At 46.0% G+C, this 18,384-nt stretch overlaps 1 protein-coding gene across 1 annotated transcript in view; it reads left to right on the top strand.

Moving 5' to 3' along the window:
• Positions 1–18,384, top strand: part of ttn.1 (titin, tandem duplicate 1) — a 125,690-nt gene that overhangs the window by 33,540 nt on the left and 73,766 nt on the right. The window contains exons 52-88 of the mRNA XM_054614808.1: positions 129–226; positions 310–478; positions 1,968–2,237; positions 2,731–2,997; positions 3,084–3,362; positions 3,523–3,931; positions 4,426–4,550; positions 4,635–4,901; positions 5,206–5,475; positions 5,589–5,888; positions 5,974–6,276; positions 6,370–6,557; positions 6,660–6,774; positions 6,934–7,221; positions 7,492–7,643; positions 7,978–8,125; positions 8,314–8,491; positions 8,575–8,696; positions 9,116–9,403; positions 10,072–10,368; positions 10,579–10,765; positions 10,857–10,972; positions 11,118–11,417; positions 11,662–11,961; positions 12,461–12,566; positions 12,723–12,919; positions 13,048–13,356; positions 13,451–13,729; positions 13,867–14,166; positions 14,361–14,663; positions 14,758–14,957; positions 15,044–15,227; positions 15,545–15,847; positions 16,151–16,454; positions 17,178–17,295; positions 17,395–17,572; positions 17,882–18,166. Coding sequence (XP_054470783.1) covers positions 129–226; positions 310–478; positions 1,968–2,237; positions 2,731–2,997; positions 3,084–3,362; positions 3,523–3,931; positions 4,426–4,550; positions 4,635–4,901; positions 5,206–5,475; positions 5,589–5,888; positions 5,974–6,276; positions 6,370–6,557; positions 6,660–6,774; positions 6,934–7,221; positions 7,492–7,643; positions 7,978–8,125; positions 8,314–8,491; positions 8,575–8,696; positions 9,116–9,403; positions 10,072–10,368; positions 10,579–10,765; positions 10,857–10,972; positions 11,118–11,417; positions 11,662–11,961; positions 12,461–12,566; positions 12,723–12,919; positions 13,048–13,356; positions 13,451–13,729; positions 13,867–14,166; positions 14,361–14,663; positions 14,758–14,957; positions 15,044–15,227; positions 15,545–15,847; positions 16,151–16,454; positions 17,178–17,295; positions 17,395–17,572; positions 17,882–18,166 — 8,502 coding nt within the window. The remainder of the gene's footprint in view (positions 1–128; positions 227–309; positions 479–1,967; positions 2,238–2,730; positions 2,998–3,083; positions 3,363–3,522; positions 3,932–4,425; positions 4,551–4,634; positions 4,902–5,205; positions 5,476–5,588; positions 5,889–5,973; positions 6,277–6,369; positions 6,558–6,659; positions 6,775–6,933; positions 7,222–7,491; positions 7,644–7,977; positions 8,126–8,313; positions 8,492–8,574; positions 8,697–9,115; positions 9,404–10,071; positions 10,369–10,578; positions 10,766–10,856; positions 10,973–11,117; positions 11,418–11,661; positions 11,962–12,460; positions 12,567–12,722; positions 12,920–13,047; positions 13,357–13,450; positions 13,730–13,866; positions 14,167–14,360; positions 14,664–14,757; positions 14,958–15,043; positions 15,228–15,544; positions 15,848–16,150; positions 16,455–17,177; positions 17,296–17,394; positions 17,573–17,881; positions 18,167–18,384) is intronic.

Genomic DNA, 18,384 nt, shown 5'->3' with positions numbered 1-18,384 from the left:
CTCTAAAAGGTTTTTGTCCCTCTTCAGCTTCCGTACTTTGATGTCTGTCAGATAAAAAAGGATTTATTAAAGTGAAGTGTAGAATAATATGATGAATGTTTAAATGGATCCTGTGCTTTTGTCTTCAGCTCCTCATGTGGAGTTCATGAAGCCTCTTCAGGACGTCGAGGTCAAAGAGAAGGAATCCGCTAAGTTTGAATGTGAAGTGTCCCGCGAGTCGGCCAAGGTGAGAGCTGTCGACCAATCAGCATCCAGCTCTGCTGCTCATCAACATTTCAATGACGATGAAACGTGATTTCTTCTGTTCAGGTTCGCTGGTTTAAAGACGGCAGCGAGATCAGGAAAGGAAAGAAGTACGAGATCATTGCTAAGGGGGTCAAGAGGATCCTTGTGGTCCACAAGTCCGTGTTCGACGACGAGGCCGAGTACGAATGTGACGCCAGAACCTCCAAGACCTGCGGCATGCTGACGGTCATCGGTGAGCAGCCTCCACTTTATATTATATTATTATATATCATATATATCATTATATCATATATATCATTACATCATATAGATCATATAGATCATATATATCATATATACCATTATATCATATAGATCATTATACCATATATACCATTATATCATTGTCATATATACCATTATATCATTGTCATATATACCATTATATCATATAGATCATATAGATCATATAGATCATTATATCATATATATCATTATATCATATATACCATTATATCATATATATCATATCATATATATCATTATATCATATAGATCATTATATCATATATATCATTATATCATATATACCATATATACCATTATATCATATTATCATATATATCATATATATCATCATTATATCATATATATCATTATATCATACCATATATCATTATATCATATATATCATTATATCATATATATTATATTATATCATATATACCATTATATCATATATCATCATATATATCATTATATCATATATATCATTATATCATATATCATTATATCATATATATCATATATATCATATCATATATACCATTATATCATATATACCATTATATCATATATATATACCATTATATCATATATACCATTATATCATCATATATACCATTATATCATATATACCATTATATCATATATACCATTATATCATATATATCATTATATCATATATATTATATCATATATATCATATATATCATATATATCATATATATCATTATATCATATATATCATTATATCATATATATCATATATATCATATATACCATTATATCATATAGATCATATAGATCATTATATCATATATATCATACACATCATTATATCATATATATCATATATATCATATATACCATTATATCATATATACCATTATATCATATAGATCATATATATCATTATATCATATATACCATTATATCATATATACCATTATATCATATAGATCATATATATCATTATATCATATATATCATTATATATCATTATATCATATATACCATTATATCATATATACCATTATATCATATAGATCATATATATCATATATATCATATATATCATATATATCATATATATCATATATATCATATATCATATATATCAATATATCATATATATCATTATATCATATCATATATATATATATCATATATATCATTATATCATATAGATCATATATATCATTATATCATATATATCATTATATCATATATACCATATATACATAAATTACATCTCAAAACTTTGTCACCATTTTATTAATATTAATTCAATTAAACTTTATTGTTGACTGAAAAATGACAGAAACAGCAAAAACATAGTTTTTCATGAAAATCAGCAGAAACATAAATATGAAGTGTTTGCCATGAAGCTTATTTATTGAAGGTTAGAAACAGCTGAGCTAATGGTTAAAGCAGATTTAACCCTCTCTATCTGGTCACAGAGGAGGAGGCCAGGTTCACCAAGAACCTGTCCAACGTGGAGGGGACGGAGACGGACAGCGTGAAGATGATCTGTGAGGTGTCGAAGGCCGGTGCCGAGGTCACATGGTTCCAAGGAGACGAGGAGCTGCCGGAGGGCGGCCGCTACGAGCACATCGTGGACGGACGCAAGAGGATCCTGATCATCCAGGACCTGAGGATGGAGGACGCCGGCGAGTACAACTGCAGGCTGAGCCCCGCCGCCAAGACGTCCGCCACGCTCAAACTCAACGGTGAGGGGATGTGATGATGTATTTCCTGTTGGAAGAGGATGTTTGGCTCCAATGTATGACAGTTATCTCCATGCTGCTTAGCTTAGCTTATCTTAGCTTAGCATAAAGACTGGGAGCAGGATGAAACTGCTAGCCTGGCTCCTCTGAAGCTCACTGGTTAATTCCTCATATCTTATTTCATTTGAGCAAAAACTGAAGTTTAAAAACAAGTTCTGGTTGGACGTGGAGTTCTTCCCAAATATTTCAGTCTTTATGCTAAGCTAAGCTAACCAGCCTTATGTTTAGCATTCAGACATGAGAGTGATGGACGTCTGAACAGAAAGAGAAAAAGAGGCCAGTTTGATTTGACCTTTTAGTTCTACAAGTTAACAGGAATGTTACATCTCTGTTTTTATTTTTTTATAAATAATAATAATATTCACTTTGACTCCTCCTCCTCCTCCTCCTCCTCCTCCTCCTCCTTTGTCCTTCATCCTCCTCTTCCTCTCTCCAGAGCTGGCGGCCGAGTTCATCGCCCGTCCTCAGAACCAGGAGGTGGTGGAGGGCGAGAAGGCCGAGTTCGCCTGCTCCGTCTCAAAGGAAACCTACGAGGTGAAATGGTTCAGAGGAGACAAGGAGGTGGAAGCCGGAGACAAGTACAGCATCGTCAGCGAGGGAAAGAGAAGAGCTCTTATTGTGAAAAGCTGCGAGCTGAAGGACGAGGGAGGTTACGTTGCTCACATCGGCGGCGTTAAAGCGTCCGCCGATCTGTTTGTGATTGGTGAGAAACGTTCTGTCTTCTCCAACATTGTTCTGGTTATTTCAGAGCGATGGTTCGGTTTTAATCCGTCTGTTTTTTATTTACAGAGAAACTGAGGATCATCACGCCGATTAAGGACACGGAGGTGAAGGAGGGAAGTGAGATCGTGTTCAACTGTGAGACGAACGCAGAGGGAGCGAAGGCCAAGTGGCTGAAGAACGAGGAGACGATATTCGAGAGCAGCAAGTACATGATGGTCCAGAGGGACAACGTCTTCTCCCTGAGGATCAGAGACGCCCAGAAGGCCGACGAGGCCAGCTACACCATCAGCCTGACCAATCAGAGAGCAGAGCAGGCCAAGAGCACCGCCAGCGCTAAAGTGGCCGGTGAGGACCAGCATGCATTTCAGTTCAGACAAACAATCCTTCAGCGTTGTTGTTATTGTTGTCAATGTTTACGTGCTGCGTTCAGGGTCTCTGGTATCATGATGGGGATCTGTTTACGTTTCTGTTGGTCCTTCATCGATCGTCTGTGATCTCTCCACAGAGGAGAAGCTGAAGTTCCTGGACCCCATCGAGGATGTGGAGACTCAGGAGAAGAAGAGCATCAGCTTCGTCTGTAAGGTGAACCGGCCCGAGGTGACGGTGAGCTGGATGAAGGCCGGCCAGGAGGTGACGCTCAGCAAACGCATCGTCTACAGAGTCGACGGCCTCAAACACACCCTGACCGTCAAGGACTGCGTGATGGAGGACGAGGGCGAGTACGTCGCCGTCCTCGGGGACGACAAGTGCGCCGCCGAGCTGATTATCAGCGAGGCGCCGACGGACTTTGCGGCGCAGCTCAAAGACCAGACCATCACCGAGTTTGAGGATGCAGAGTTCACCTGCAAGCTGAGCAAAGAGAAAGCCGTGGTGAAGTGGTACAGAAACGGACGTGAGATCAGAGAAGGACCGAGGTACTAAAACATTCTGTGTTCACTGGACACGTCCTCCATGTTTCTGAGTGTAAAGAACCAACACATGTTAAAGTGAGAACATCGATGTTAAAGACACGAAACATGTGACGTGAACTTTAACAATAGAAGTGTTAATACAACATTACAAACAAATAAATACATACTCAAGTTTTACTAATGTTTAGAGTAGGTCAATAACGTCATTCACAGAGTCATAGATTATTTCATTTGATCTTTTTATAACATCTGTCAGACTTGAGGGACCCCGAACCCAAACCAGGATTAGACAGTAAACACAAACACAAACGGGAAAACCTAAACGTCACAAAACTGAAAAAAGCACATTATGGTGGTTCAATCTCAAACTGCACATGAGACCTCTGAATCAAAAGAGATGCACATTATGAGCAGTAGGGGGCGCACATAATAAGTGCCTCCTCTGATCTATAAACAGATTACCTGCTTTGTGACCTTCGACCGTTGTGTTTTTGCAGATATCACATGGAAAAAGAAGGCAAGACGTGCAGACTGATTGTCAAGGTGTGCAGACCGGATGATGAATGTGAATACGCCTGTGGTGTGGATGAGAGGAGGACCAGAGCCAGGCTCTTCGTTGAAGGTAAACTCTTTAAACCTCCTCATCTCCTTTTTTGAGGTGAATCTTCCTCTTTTGAATCCTCACGTGTTATTTCCCGTCCTGCAGAGACCCCGGTGGAGATCGTCAGACCTCCTCAGGACGCGTTCGAACCTCCAGGCTCGGACATCGTGTTCGAGGTGGAGCTCAACAAAGACCGGGTGGAGGTGAAGTGGATGAGAAACAACATGATCATCGTCCAGGGAGACAAATACCAGATGATCAGCGAGGGTAAAATCCACAGACTGCAGGTTTGTGAGATCCGACCTCGAGATCAGGGAGAGTACAGGATCGTGGCCAAAGACAAGGATGCCAGAGCCAAGCTGGAGCTGGCAGGTGAGTCCACACTGAGATCCTCCATTTATCAATGAGGCCTAGGGAACTGGATGACATGAAGAGCACAGAGCAGGCTTTGCTCAGTCTCTGGACTGAAACCCTCCTAAAATAAAAGGTTGACCTAGATTTTTTCACCTCCACAACTTTAACTAAAGAGGGAAGTCCAGTTTTCTGAGGGGAATCGCGACAAAATGTAAAGACATTGTCAGATGCAAAGACCTGTATAAACTGATTATATAAGCTGGTAGGTTTGAGGGTTCCCCGAGGTAAGAAACTGTAAAGATTTCTCTTATCTCCTCTGCAGCTGTTCCAAAGATCAAAACCACCGACCAGAATCTGGTAACGGACGCCGGTAAGCCCTTCGTCATGAGCGTGCCTTATGACGCCTACCCTCGTGCTGACGCCGAGTGGTTCCACGAGGGAAAGAGCCTGCCCGTCCAGAACATCGACACATCCACCGACAAGACCGAGTTCCGCCTGAAGAGCCCCAGCAAGGAGGACCGGGGCCGGTATAAGGTGGTGATCAAAAACAAGCACGGCGAGGGGGAGGCGTTCATCAACCTGGACGTGATTGGTGAGTCTTGGTGACAAATTAGTGACTGCGATTGGATTACCGCTAGATTATGTACCCAAGGTATGTCTGTGGCGGTCAGAGCAGTGTTGAAATGTCATGTTGGTTGTTTTCAGATGTCCCCGGACCCGTCAAGAACCTGAGAGTGGTCGACACCGCCGATGGTGAGGTCAGTTTGGCCTGGGAGGAGCCTGAGAGCGACGGCGGAAGTAAGATCGTCGCTTACGTGGTGGAGAGACGCGACGTAAAGCGTAAGACCTGGACGTTGGCTACGGACCGTGCTGATACTCCAGAGTACTGTGTCAGCGGCCTCCAGAAGGACTCCATGTACCTCTTCAGAGTCTGTGCTCGAAACCGAGTCGGCAGCGGACCCATCGTTGCTACCGAGGATGCCGTCCAGGCCAAGAACAAGTTTGGTAAGAATCGACCAAAGTTCCCCAATTACACTCGCATACCGTCTCCTCACATCAAATCCTTCACGCCTTTGTTTTCTACCAACAGATGTTCCCGATGCTCCGGAGAATGTCGCAGTCGGCGGAGTGAACAGGTTCGGTGCTACTGTCACCTGGGAGCCTCCCAAGCACGACGGTGGCTCAGAGATCACCGCCTACGTGATTGAGCTCCGCGACAGGACTGCTGTGAAGTGGGAGGCGGCCATGGTCTGCGGCGCCAACGACCGCTCGGCCACGCTGAGTGATGTGGTGGAAAACAAGGAGTACATCTTCAGAGTCCGAGCCCAGAACAAGGCCGGCATCGGCAAGCCCAGCGCTGCCACCAAACCAGTCAAGATCATGGATCCCATAGGTGAGTGAAAACCAGTGGTTTGAATGTTTGTTTGTTGTCACACCTGTAACAAATCAGATCTAATTAGTTTGAGCTTTTGCGTTGTGACTGCAGAGAGGCCGAGCCCACCTCTGAACCTGAACTACAGCGACCAAATCAAGACGGCAGTCACGCTGACTTGGGAGACGCCAACCAGCAACGGCGGCAGCATGATCACCGGATACATCATTCAGAAATGCGACGATGGTACCGACAAGTGGCTCCGCTGCAACGCCAGACTGTGTCCAGACCTCTCCTACCGGGTACAGAGCTTTATTTCCATCACATCTTTTATCTTTCAGCTGTGAGGGTCCACTGGTTCATCATAGCTGACACTTGTTTTTATTGTTTTGTTTTCTCTTCAGGTGTCTGGTCTGAAACCCGGTCAGAAGTACCTCTACAGAGTTTGTGCTGAGAACGCCGCCGGCCTATCCGATCCAGCTGAGCAACTGGGACCGCTTCTCGCAGACGACCCTCACGGTACGAGCCCAACCGTAGAACAGACACCAGACTGTTGTTGTTGAATCAGTATGATGTCATTCTGACTAAAACCATCCGCCAGATGGCGGTTTACTCAGCCGACCTCTGTTTGTGCAAACTGAATGATGCTAAAATTGAAAAAAAAATCTCTCCTGGCAGTTGGTCCAACCTTTGACCTCAGTGGCTTCAGGAAGGGCCTGGAGGTGATCGTCCCTCAGCCTCTCACCATCAGAGTCCCCATCACCGGATACCCGACCCCCGTCGCCAAGTGGACCTTCGGAGAGAAGGAGCTGACCACCGCTGACGAACGCGTCTCCATGGTGACGAAGCCTACGTTCACGGAGCTGACGGTCACACCGAGCGTCCGCCCAGACAAAGGCACCTACAGCCTTCATCTGGAGAACGACGTCACGGCCGTCTCCGGAGAGATCGAAGTCAACGTCATCGGTAACAACACATTCTCCTTCATTTAGAATAGACATTTCATAATAACACAGTGTCAAGTGACTCATTTGGGTGAAAAGACTTTTGACAAACCAAAAAAATGTATAAACTCTTAATTTCCCTGATATGATTAACTAACAACCTCTTCAGGGTAAATCCAACACCTTACCCAATGCATGCTGGGTAAAGCCTCCAGTCAATAACAACCTTTGTGGTCCACTTTTCACTTTACTTTCTTAAGCAATTTTCTGTTTGCTTCCTTAATTCTCCCAGCATGCCCTAGTGCTCCTAAGGACTTCAAGGCGTCCGAGGTCACCCGACATCACGTCCACCTGATGTGGGAGGCTCCGGAGCACGATGGAGGAAGTCCAGTCACCCACTTCCAGATCGAGAAGAGAGAAGTGTCTCGCAAGACCTGGGCCAAGGTACGCCTCGTTTTTACCAACTTTAAAAGCTTCCTTTGAACGCAGCATCTTTGCAGGCTTAAACTGAAAACTCTCAAATCTTAAATAAAGCCCTGCATAAATACAGCATTTTGCAACTGTGTAGCCTTAAATCCCCTTTTACTGCAAAAAACTAAACATTATGAATAAGCAGATAGAAAAAAGGATTTTAAAGGTCTAGAAGTGGATCAAATCAGAATCACATTTTAGGTTAAAATTTTTGAGGCCACAAAAAGTGGAATGTTGTTTCAGGCAATGAATACGTCTACTGCAGCTCTTGTGTTAATTCATCACCGCTGTGTTGACGTTTTTCCAGGTGGCTACCGGCATCATGGACCTGGAGCACACAATAACTGATGTGGTTGAAGGAAAGGAGTATCTGTTCAGTGTCACCGCTTGCAACAAGTGTGGCCCCGGAGAGCCGGCGTACATCGACGAGCCCGTCAACATCTCCTCTCCTGCCAGTGAGTATTTCATCTGTCTGACGTTGATCAAATCTGAGTGAAGCTGACTTTATGACATCAGATCTAAAGAAATAGAGGCAACCATTTTGTTTGTTTTTGAGCAAATTTGATTTGAAGTTTTCACCAGGTACAACATTTCTTACACAAATATCCAGAATCTCATCTACATCCTGTCTATTTTCCCCCAGCTGTACCCGATCCCCCTGAGAACCTGAAGTGGCGTGATAAGAGCGGCAAGGGTATCTTCCTGTCCTGGGAGCCGCCGAAGTACGACGGCGGCGCCCCGATCAAAGGCTTCGTGGTGGACAAGTGTCAGCGTGGTACCGACAAGTGGGAGCCCTGCGGTGACCCCATCCCTGAGCTGAAGTAAGACCTGGTAGTTTGGGTCCACTTGTGTCATGTTCTTTATTTTTGGGACGATCTTGTATAAAACTGTTCTGTGCTCACAGGTTCCAGGTGACCGGCCTGATCGAGGGCCAGTGGTACGCCTACAGAATCAGAGCCTTCAACAAGTTGGGAGCCAGCCGACCATGCAGGGCCACCGATGAGATCCAGGCCGTTGACGCCAGAGGTACTTAGATCCTGATTTCAGATCAGGAACTGGAATAATGCTGCATTGTGTCAGGACGGGAAAAAAAAAACATTTTCCCCAGTTACCTTAGACAGGTTACTGGGAACAATGAGGCAATGTGATGGGAAAGAAATCTCTAAACATTACTCTTTATTCAAACAGAACGGAAAGGATTCTCAAGGAGCAAACACTTTGCATTCAGCTTTAGACTTCCTCATCAATAATGTCAGAGGCATTATCCTGCACTTAATCAGCACCATGCAGAAAATATTGTGATTTAAATGAAATGGGATCTGAAGAAGAGTAAAGGAACCAAGACTAATAACGGAGAAGAGTTGTGGGGTTGTGTGTAGTTTTCTAAACAGAATGTGTTCTTTTGGAGTAAATGCTGACCGTTGATCTTTGAACATTTCCAACAGAACCTCCAGAGATCCAGCTGGATGTGAAGCTGCTGGCCGGTCTGACCACCAGGGCCGGTACCAAGATCGAGCTTCCAGCCGATGTCAAAGGAAAGCCGGATCCCCGGGTGAAGTGGACCAAGGCCGACCACGTCCTGCGAGCAAACGACCGCATTGCTATTGACACCCAACCGGGACACTCCAAGCTGTCCATAGCCGACACCACCAGAGGAGACACCGCCACCTACATCATCGAGGCGGTCAACGCCTGTGGACGCGCCACCGCCACCATCGACGTCAACGTTCTAGGTACAGATGCTGGTTTATTATGGGATGTATGAAACCTAACCTGGACCCTAAACTGAAACGAGCTGTTCTCTTTAGCCAGAACATCCAGACTAGCAGTGCATCATTCAGCACACAAGCCACTTAACCTCTGTTCAAGCACTAGAGCACAACTTTTCACATTTCATACGTGTTCTTGTTACTCCTCAAAATAATTATTGGATGATTTAAGCAGCCAGCCTCCAAGTTCTAGTTAGCTGTTAGCATGTTAGCAAGTCTTTTCAAGCCAATGAAACAAATGTTTATCCTTCTTTTTGGATAAAAAAGCTAAAAAAGCTAAAAAAGCCATACCAAACACATAATTATGAATAAAACAAACCATACAGACTAAAAAACATTCTATAGTTTGTTCAGTCTTCCATCCATCCATCCATTTTCCGTAACCTGCTTATCCAGTTAAGGGTCGCAGGGGTGCTGGAGCTGGATCTCAGCTGTCAAGGGGCGAAGGCAGGGTTCACCTGGACAGTTCGCCAGTCTGTCGCAGGGCTTGTTCAGTCTTGTCATATGAAATGTACACAAACGATTTGAAGTCTTGTTACTTTAGAAATGTCTCAAAGTGGGCTGTTCATGAGACATAAACAACCTGGATGTCAATTTTGAGTCACTTTCACGTTGTTTCTCCTCCTCATCAGATAAACCCGGCCCTCCAGCCGCCTTCGACATCTCTGAGATCACCAACGAGTCGTGCCTCATGGCTTGGAACCCTCCCAGGGACGACGGCGGCTCGCCCATCACCAACTACATCGTGGAGAGTCGGCTGATAGACAAAGAGGAATGGGTGAAGCTGTCGGCCACGGTGAAGCACACCACTTTCAAGGCCTGCAAGCTCACAGCTTTGAAGGAGTACGTCTTCAGGATCAGCGCTGAGAACCAGTACGGCATCGGCGAACCTGCAGAGCATGTTCCAATCATTGCAAAGTATTCCTTCGGTAAGTTGTTTTAAACTGGTGTTTCATTTGAGCCTCTTTACTTAAGGTTTCATTCAACTTATTTTTACTTCCTACAAAATGTACCAAAGCACTGTATAATAATGAGATAAATATGAAACAAAATTTAAATCATACTCTAAACTAAAAAGAAATCTGGTTTGAATTGAAATCAAACACGGTCACTAAGCATCTCTATTTTCCACCTGTCAGATCCCCCTGGTCCTCCAACCAGAGTCACTCCCTCCGACATCGCCAAGGATGCCGTGACTCTGACCTGGTTCGAGCCGGACGAGGATGGCGGCAGTCCAATCACCGGATACTGGATCGAGAAGTTTGATCCAGAGAGCGACAAGTGGATCAGATGCAACAAACTGCCCATCAAGGACACAACCTTCAGGTAAATAATCACAGCCAATGAGGTGGAAGATATTTGCATGTGAAGAAGAGATGTGGAATATTTTGCTCACCCTGCGTTCATGTGGCTGCAGGGTGAAAGGACTCCCCACCAAGAAGAAGTACAGCTTCCGTGTTCTGGCTGAGAATCTGGCTGGACCTGGAAAACCGAGCGTAGAGACCGATCCGGTCCTCATCAAAGATCCCATCGGTACGTCTCATGTCAATCAGTGCTAATACTGCTGTAATCAATGTATTTATGACTATTTATCAAGATCACACTTCTATTTACTGTAAGAATAATAGGAATGGAAGTGAGAGTAATTGGATGGTTACAATACTGTACTCTTCTTCAGATCCTCCATGGGCTCCTGGTAAACCTGTCATCAGGGACGTCGGCAAGACCACGGCCCTGCTGGCCTGGACCAGGCCGGAGCACGATGGCGGGGCGAAGATCGAAGGCTACATCATCGAGTTCCAGAAGACCGGAAGCGAGGAATGGATCCGCATCGCAGAGGATGTTCCTCAGACTGAGCACCAGCTGCAGGGCCTGATGGAAAAGCAGGAGTACTCGTTCCGGGTCAAGGCTGTCAACAAGGCCGGCGAGAGCGAACCCAGCGAGCCCAGTGAGCCGGTGGTCTGCAAGGAGAGACTTTGTAAGTACAAGTTGTTTTATTCAAATACAAAATATGGGCATACCCTAAAATTCCTTGGCCAAACAAGACAATCTAGCTATACATTTTTGCTGCTGAATCACATTTGGTCCTCTTATCTGTGAAACTAAAAATCCTCAACACAAGACATGTACGCCCGGGAGTTAAAGACTACAGCATGCAGAACGTGTTTGGAGATCCTCAATAAGTCAAACCCGTCTTTAATTCACCTTTTTCTCTTCAACAGATCCTCCGTCGGCTCCTCAGTGGCTGGAGGTGGCCAACATCACCAAGATCAACGCCGACCTGAAGTGGCAGGCGCCAAGCAGCGACGGAGGCTCGCCCATCACCAACTACGTGGTGGAGAAGAGGGACGTGAGGCGGAAGGCCTGGCAGTCTGTCGACACCACCATCAAGGAGCTGAAGTACACGGTGACTCCTCTGAACGAAGGGTCGCTGTACGTGTTCCGTGTCGCCGCTGAGAACGCCGTGGGGATGGGTGAATTCTGCGAGCTGGAGGACGCCGTGCTCGCCAAAGACACTTTCAGTAAGTTCTCAACGGAAACCTGCATCATACGTTCTTATCAAGTGGCAACATACAGTGCTGAGAAATGAAGCCAAACGCTGCAGTGTCAAAAAGTTCCTCAAATGGCCACTTGAGGCTCCAAAGGAGAGTCGATCTCTATAGACATGTTAAATGAAATGTTTACAGCCTGGTACAAACAACAATTATTCTCTTTAGTTAATATCCTCGTTCATAACAACTGTACAGGGGGAGATTATTAAATAACTCTTGAATGATATTAAAGCCTAAAGTTAAAAATGCATAATTAAGGAGGTGACCTCTTTGAGAGAATCTTCCAATCAACTTGGCAGTCGGAAATGACCGAGAGTTGATCACATTGATGAGTTGGGGTGCTAGCTGTCTTCAGACTCTCAGTATTTTTTTATCTTAATTTTAAGACCCTGCAGAGACAAGAAGTTTCAGACAATTAAGTCTGTTAATGTTGTATATAGGATATTAATGTTTATCATGTTCTATGCAGCAACTCCTGGACCTCCTTATGCCCTCACGGTGGTGGAGGTCACCAAGAGACACGTGGAGCTGAAATGGGAAGCTCCCAAGAGCAACGGTGGAAGACCCATAACCAAGTAAGACCACATACTGCTGTAAAACTACTGTGTAGACTACTGTGAGGTCATGTACATAATGAGTGGGATGTGATTATGTGGAAAATGTAAAAAGGCCATGAAGCTATGTTACCATCCAGACTTTGTTCCATGAGTAACAGAGTAACTGCTCCTCAGGTACGTGATTGAAAAGAAGGAGAAGCTGGGAACTCGCTGGCTAAAGTGCTGCAAGACTCCAGACAAACAGACTCAGTTTAAGGTGACGGACGTGGACGAAGGCTCTGAGGTTCAGTTCCAGGTCAGAGCCGAGAACGAGGCCGGAGTCGGAGATCCCAGTGAACCCACGGAGGTCCTCACCATCGAGGATGCAACCAGTAAGAGACCATCAAATATTCATAGCAGATTTACTGATATGGATTTATTCTTGTGCCCTTCTGCTTAAATCAATACAATACAGTCAGTCATTCCAGATGTGAACTCAGACATTCTCCTCTCTTTCCAGGCGCTCCATCTCCTCCTCTGGAAGTGACCATCCCCGACGCTAGCAGGGAGCACATCAACGTCACCTGGAAGCCTCCGGCCAAAGACGGCGGCTCCCCGATCACCGGCTACCATGTGGAGGTGGCCGAGGCCCGTCCGGAGCTGAAGTGGCTCAGGGTCAACAACAGACCCATCAAGGAGCTCAATTTCAGGATTGACGACGGAATCAAACCAGAGAAGAAGTATGTCATCAGGGTTCGAGCCATCAACTCTACTGGCGTAAGCGATCCGTCCGAGATCTCTGACAAGGTCTTCACCAAGGATCCCGACTGTAAGCATGGACAGGATTTAAATAACGAATTCAAAAGAAGTCTAATCAACACATATACCAGCTATCAATACTAATCCTGTCCTCTGGTCCCAAGGTGCTCCAACCATGGATTTGGAGGCGCAGGACGTGGTTGTGGTTGAAGGCGAGAAGCTGCACCTGAACATCCCCTACAGGGCGATCCCCACACCCAAGATGGTTTGGCAGAAGGACACCGTGGAGTGCAAGGCTGACGCCAGGCTCTCCATGACAGTGGAGATGAACAGCGCTCACCTGGATCTGCTCAAGTGCACACGAGCCGACGCCGGCGCCTACGCCATCACCCTGGAGAACAGTCTGGGAACCGCCACCGGGACCCTCAATGTCAAAGTCATCGGTAGGATGTGCTTCATATAATTGTTCCCGGGAAATATAACACAGTACTTTGTTTAAACGTTGAACTCATGCATTTCAGTAATAACATATTACAGATGAGGAAGACTCATCCTCTGACACGTTTATTCTTCCTTCCAGGACTTCCCGGTCAGTGTAAAGACATCACCTCCAGCGATGTCACCAAGAACTCCTGCCAGATCAGCTGGGAAGCCCCGGAGGACGACGGTTGCACCCCCATCGTCAGCTACACCCTGGAGCGCCGCGAGGCCTCCAAGAAGACCTACGTGCCCGTCACGTCGGGAGAGAACGTCCTGACCTGCACTGTCAAAGACCTCTACGTCAACTGCGAGTATCACTTCAGGGTGAAGGCCGTCAACAAGGTCGGAGCCGGACAATATCTGGAGCTACGCAACCCCGTCATCACAGAGGAAGTCAAACGTAGGTTTTCACCTCAATACCTTCAAAGGGCTGATCAGTGTAATCATTGTGGCCTTTTCAATCAACCAATAGGATAAACCCATCAATTAAATGAGATGAAACTTGGTGCATATACTTTTTTTGTCAAACCTTGTGCTCATGCCTATGGAAAGAGCTCAGACATTCAGTATCTGTTGTTAATATCAACTCCACAGACAAACCCGACCCACCCATCCAGGTGGAGGCCCAAGACCCGACATCCAAGTCCATCAAAGTCACCTGGAAGGCTCCGGACTCCGACGGCGGCTGTCCCATCCAGGGCTACATCGTAGAGAAGATGGAGAAAGATGGCGACCGCTACGAGAGGGTCACCCCGAGCTTGGTCCCCGGCTTCTCCTATGTGGTGACAGGCCTGACGGAGGACGTGGAGTACCAGTTCAGAGTCCGAGCCGAGAACGCCGCCGGAGTCAGCGAGCCGTCCCGCAGCACGCAGCTCATCAAGGCTGCAGACCCCGTTGGTAAGAAAATCCACAAACGCTTTCAAATCAATTATTGACTTGAAAACCTTAGAAAAGAAGTAGATACATATCACAACTCTTCTTCCATTTTCAGATAAACCAAAGGTCACCCTCCACGCTCGTGTGCAGTCCGGTCTGTGCATTAAGAAGGGCGAGGAGATCCGCATTGATGCCTACATCTCCGGCTCCCCGTATCCCAAAGTCAGCTGGCTGAGGAACAACGAGGACGTCACCAAAGAGCCGACCAAGAAGATCGTCCCCGTGGTCAAGAAGAAGAAGAAGACCGGGGCCAAGGTTTGTGTCCTCAGAGAGTCCTGAACATTTTAATGCATAACTACATATCATTAAAGAATTCAAACATTTTCCTTCATCCCCTTCAGGTTCCTGAACCAGTGGAGGAGTTTGTGACTCCAATACGTGAGCGTCTGGGTCTGGATCAGACCAAGAGGGGTCAGACTGCACTGATGATCCGCGACGCCATCAGAGCCGACCACGGCGACTTCATCGTCCAGGTGGAGAACACTCACGGTGTCGCCACCGCCTGCTGCATCGTCAACGTCCTTGGTAAGACGGACGTTTATTTATTTCATAAGAACCTGCAGGTCACATGACTCCTCAGTGAGGTTTAGTCAGATGACTTCTGGTTGAATTTGATGGTAACAAGTACAACTGCTGAAAATGAATCAAGTTAGCTTCTTTAAAAAATATAATGTGACATATTTTTAAGAAATTAAACTAAATTGAAATGGAAGAAAAGGAAAAATGACATGTAATTTGTTAAAAAGGGTTTGTTTGTTGATTAAGAGCCATAAAAGATACATTTCCAAACAATCCCAACATTAATCCTCCTGAGATTAAATGTTGAACCGACTCTGCTGCAGACAAACCCGGCGCTCCGATCAACTTCACCTTCGAGGAGATCAGGAACACCTCGGTCATCTGTAACTGGGAGCCTCCCGAGGACGATGGAGGCAGCGAGATCCTGAACTACATCCTGGAGAAGAAGGACAACAAGAACGAGGAGATCGGCTGGATCACCATCACCTCCACGCTGAAGGGCACCAGCTGCCCCATCACCAAACTCATCGAAGGGAAGGAGTACATCTTCAGGGTCACCGCCGAGAACAAGTTCGGCGCTGGTCCGCCGTGTGTCTCCGACCCTCTGGTCGCCAAGAACCAGTTTGGTAAGTAAAGAACAGCAAAGAAACTTAAAAAAATTAAGCAATTAGCAGCTTTATAGCAGAAAATGATCACCAGAGAGTGATCTGACACGCTGATGAGTTTAAAATAATTTACATTATATAAATGCACACATGTTACACTGTTATCTGAACCAACAACATATATGAATTTTAAAAACTTTTTTCTAAACTTTGGCACCTCCTGGTGGTCGTATCAGGAAAGACACATTGAACCCTGTTCTTTATCCCTTTTCAACAAATGTAAAAAGAGCGTTGAGTCACTCTTCCTCTCTCGCCCCCCCTCAGATCCTCCCGACGCTCCCAACACCCCCAGAGTCCACGAGGTGACGGCGAGCTCCGCCCACATCTCCTGGCACGAGCCTAAGGATAACGGCAGCCCGATCCTGGGCTACTGGATCGAGAGAAAGGAGGTGAACAGCAAACACTGGACCCGAGTCAACCGAGCCCTCCTCAACTCTCTGGATGTGAAGGTCACCGGCCTCATGGAGGGACTCACCTACATCTTCAGAGTGTGTGCCGAGAACCTGGCCGGGCCCGGGCCCTTCAGTGAGCCCACCGACCGCACTGTCGCCATGGACGCCATCCGTAAGTTTCCATTGCTAACCGACGTGTTCAGTAAACACAGACCACGGAGAATAAGCTATTGTTTTATTTAGCTGAGTCTCAGATAGCTGGACAGAACGCCGCCAACCAGTTCAACTTTAAATTGACTCATAGCACCACCTGATGCGGTGGAGGGCGAATCATCGTTAAGTTAAGAGTTAAAATCATTGGCGCAATCAAAGCGGAAAGATTGAGCCATCACGAGATATTCTTTTGTCTTTGTATGATACATTTGTTTGTACTTCTAAGAAATGCATTATTTGTTTCTGAAGCAGGAAGTATTTGAAACCATTTTTATTTTTGGAATGTTTTGTATGTCAAAATCAGCTCTATAACAGACTTCTTTGTGTATATTCTGTACATTTAGCGCCCCCTTATGGCCGCTTATATATTTCATGGCACATTGGAAGGACAAAAAGAAACACAACTTAAAGGGCCAATACAGTGTTTTTCATATGTTATCCTAAACAGACTCGACTTTGACGAGCATTGGCTCCGGACTCATGTTTCCATCAGTGCTGCTGACTGAAAAGAGCAAATTGATCTTGACTTGTACTTTTATTGCCCCCTTGTGGCTGATTAGAAGACCATAAAATGCTGGAGGCATCAAATAAGTTAGGAAATGATGCATTAAATATTTAATAAGTGGATGCACAAAATAAAATTCAACGGTCTTGATGCTTCTTACCAATTTAACCCCCCCCCCCAGTGCCTCCTGGCCCCCCATTCCATGGATCGTGGACACTGGGAAGGATTCAGTCATCGTGGCCTGGAAGCCCCCTCTGTACAACGGTGGAGGAGACATCCTGGGATACCACCTTGAGAAGGTGCAGGAAGTTCATTCACTAACTTCTCGTACGTCGTCTGGAGCTGACGTGTCCTCTGACGTGGACCTGTGATGTTAAACTCTGCTTTTCTGATCCCAGGTTTTAGCCGGAGAGAAGGAGTGGACTCGCAGCACAGAGTTCAGGTGTAAAGAGCTGACGTACACCGTGACCGGTCTGACCGAGGGAGCAGATTATTACATCCGCGTCATCGCCATCAACGATGCCGGGCCTGGAGCTCCCGGTGTGACCGAACCCGTCACTGTCAAAGAGCCTGAAGGTACGGACCGTTTCATTATCCACCAACGAGGCGGTACTTTACCTCTCTACGTTTTATGTCAGATTGAGTTTTGGTTTTAACAAAAGAAGAATGCTCAGTTGTTTCTGAAACTGCCTCAGAAAACAAGTTGAAAATCAAATTCAACACTTCCTGCAGCTGCTTCACAGTAAATGCTTTCCAGTCAGGAGAATTGGTGCTTTTACTGTGAAGGAGCAACAGGAAGTGTTCCACGTTATGCTTGTCCTGGTTATGAGATGTTTGATCAATTTAAATCCAAGACTGACTCTCTCTGCTGTCCCTGTTGTTCAGAATCTCCCGCTGTGGACTTTGACTCCTCCGTGAAGAACGGCGTCATCATCAAGGCCGGCGAGCCGCTGAGGCTTCCCGCCGTGGTGACCGGCCGACCCCAGCCCGAAATCAAATGGGCCAAAGACGAGGCAGAAATCGACAAAGAGCGTATGATCGTAGAGACGGAGGGCAAGAACACCACCCTGTTCATCAAGAAGGCCGTGAGGGCGGATTACGGAAAGTACCAGGTCACCGGCACCAATGGCAGCGGGACCAAGACCGCCCAGACCAGAGTGGACGTTATGGGTCAGTGTTTATGGAATACACCACATTTAATCCAAAACATACAGCCGCTCAGCTTTCTGAGTGATTTACAAACTAACAACCAGCTGAGCATTAACTGGTTCGTAGTGCAGAAGAGAACAAAAGAGTTGTGATCTTCAGAAGATTGATATTTGCTTTGAGTGTTTTACTTCACAGACTGGGCTGATTGAGGCACTCCCAGTTAAATCGGGAGGTGATTC

The sequence above is a fragment of the Anoplopoma fimbria genome, chromosome 16 (assembly GCF_027596085.1).
Source record: "Anoplopoma fimbria isolate UVic2021 breed Golden Eagle Sablefish chromosome 16, Afim_UVic_2022, whole genome shotgun sequence".
Classification (NCBI taxonomy): Eukaryota; Metazoa; Chordata; class Actinopteri; order Perciformes; family Anoplopomatidae; genus Anoplopoma; species Anoplopoma fimbria.
This window is presented reverse-complemented; position numbering and strand designations above follow the sequence as displayed.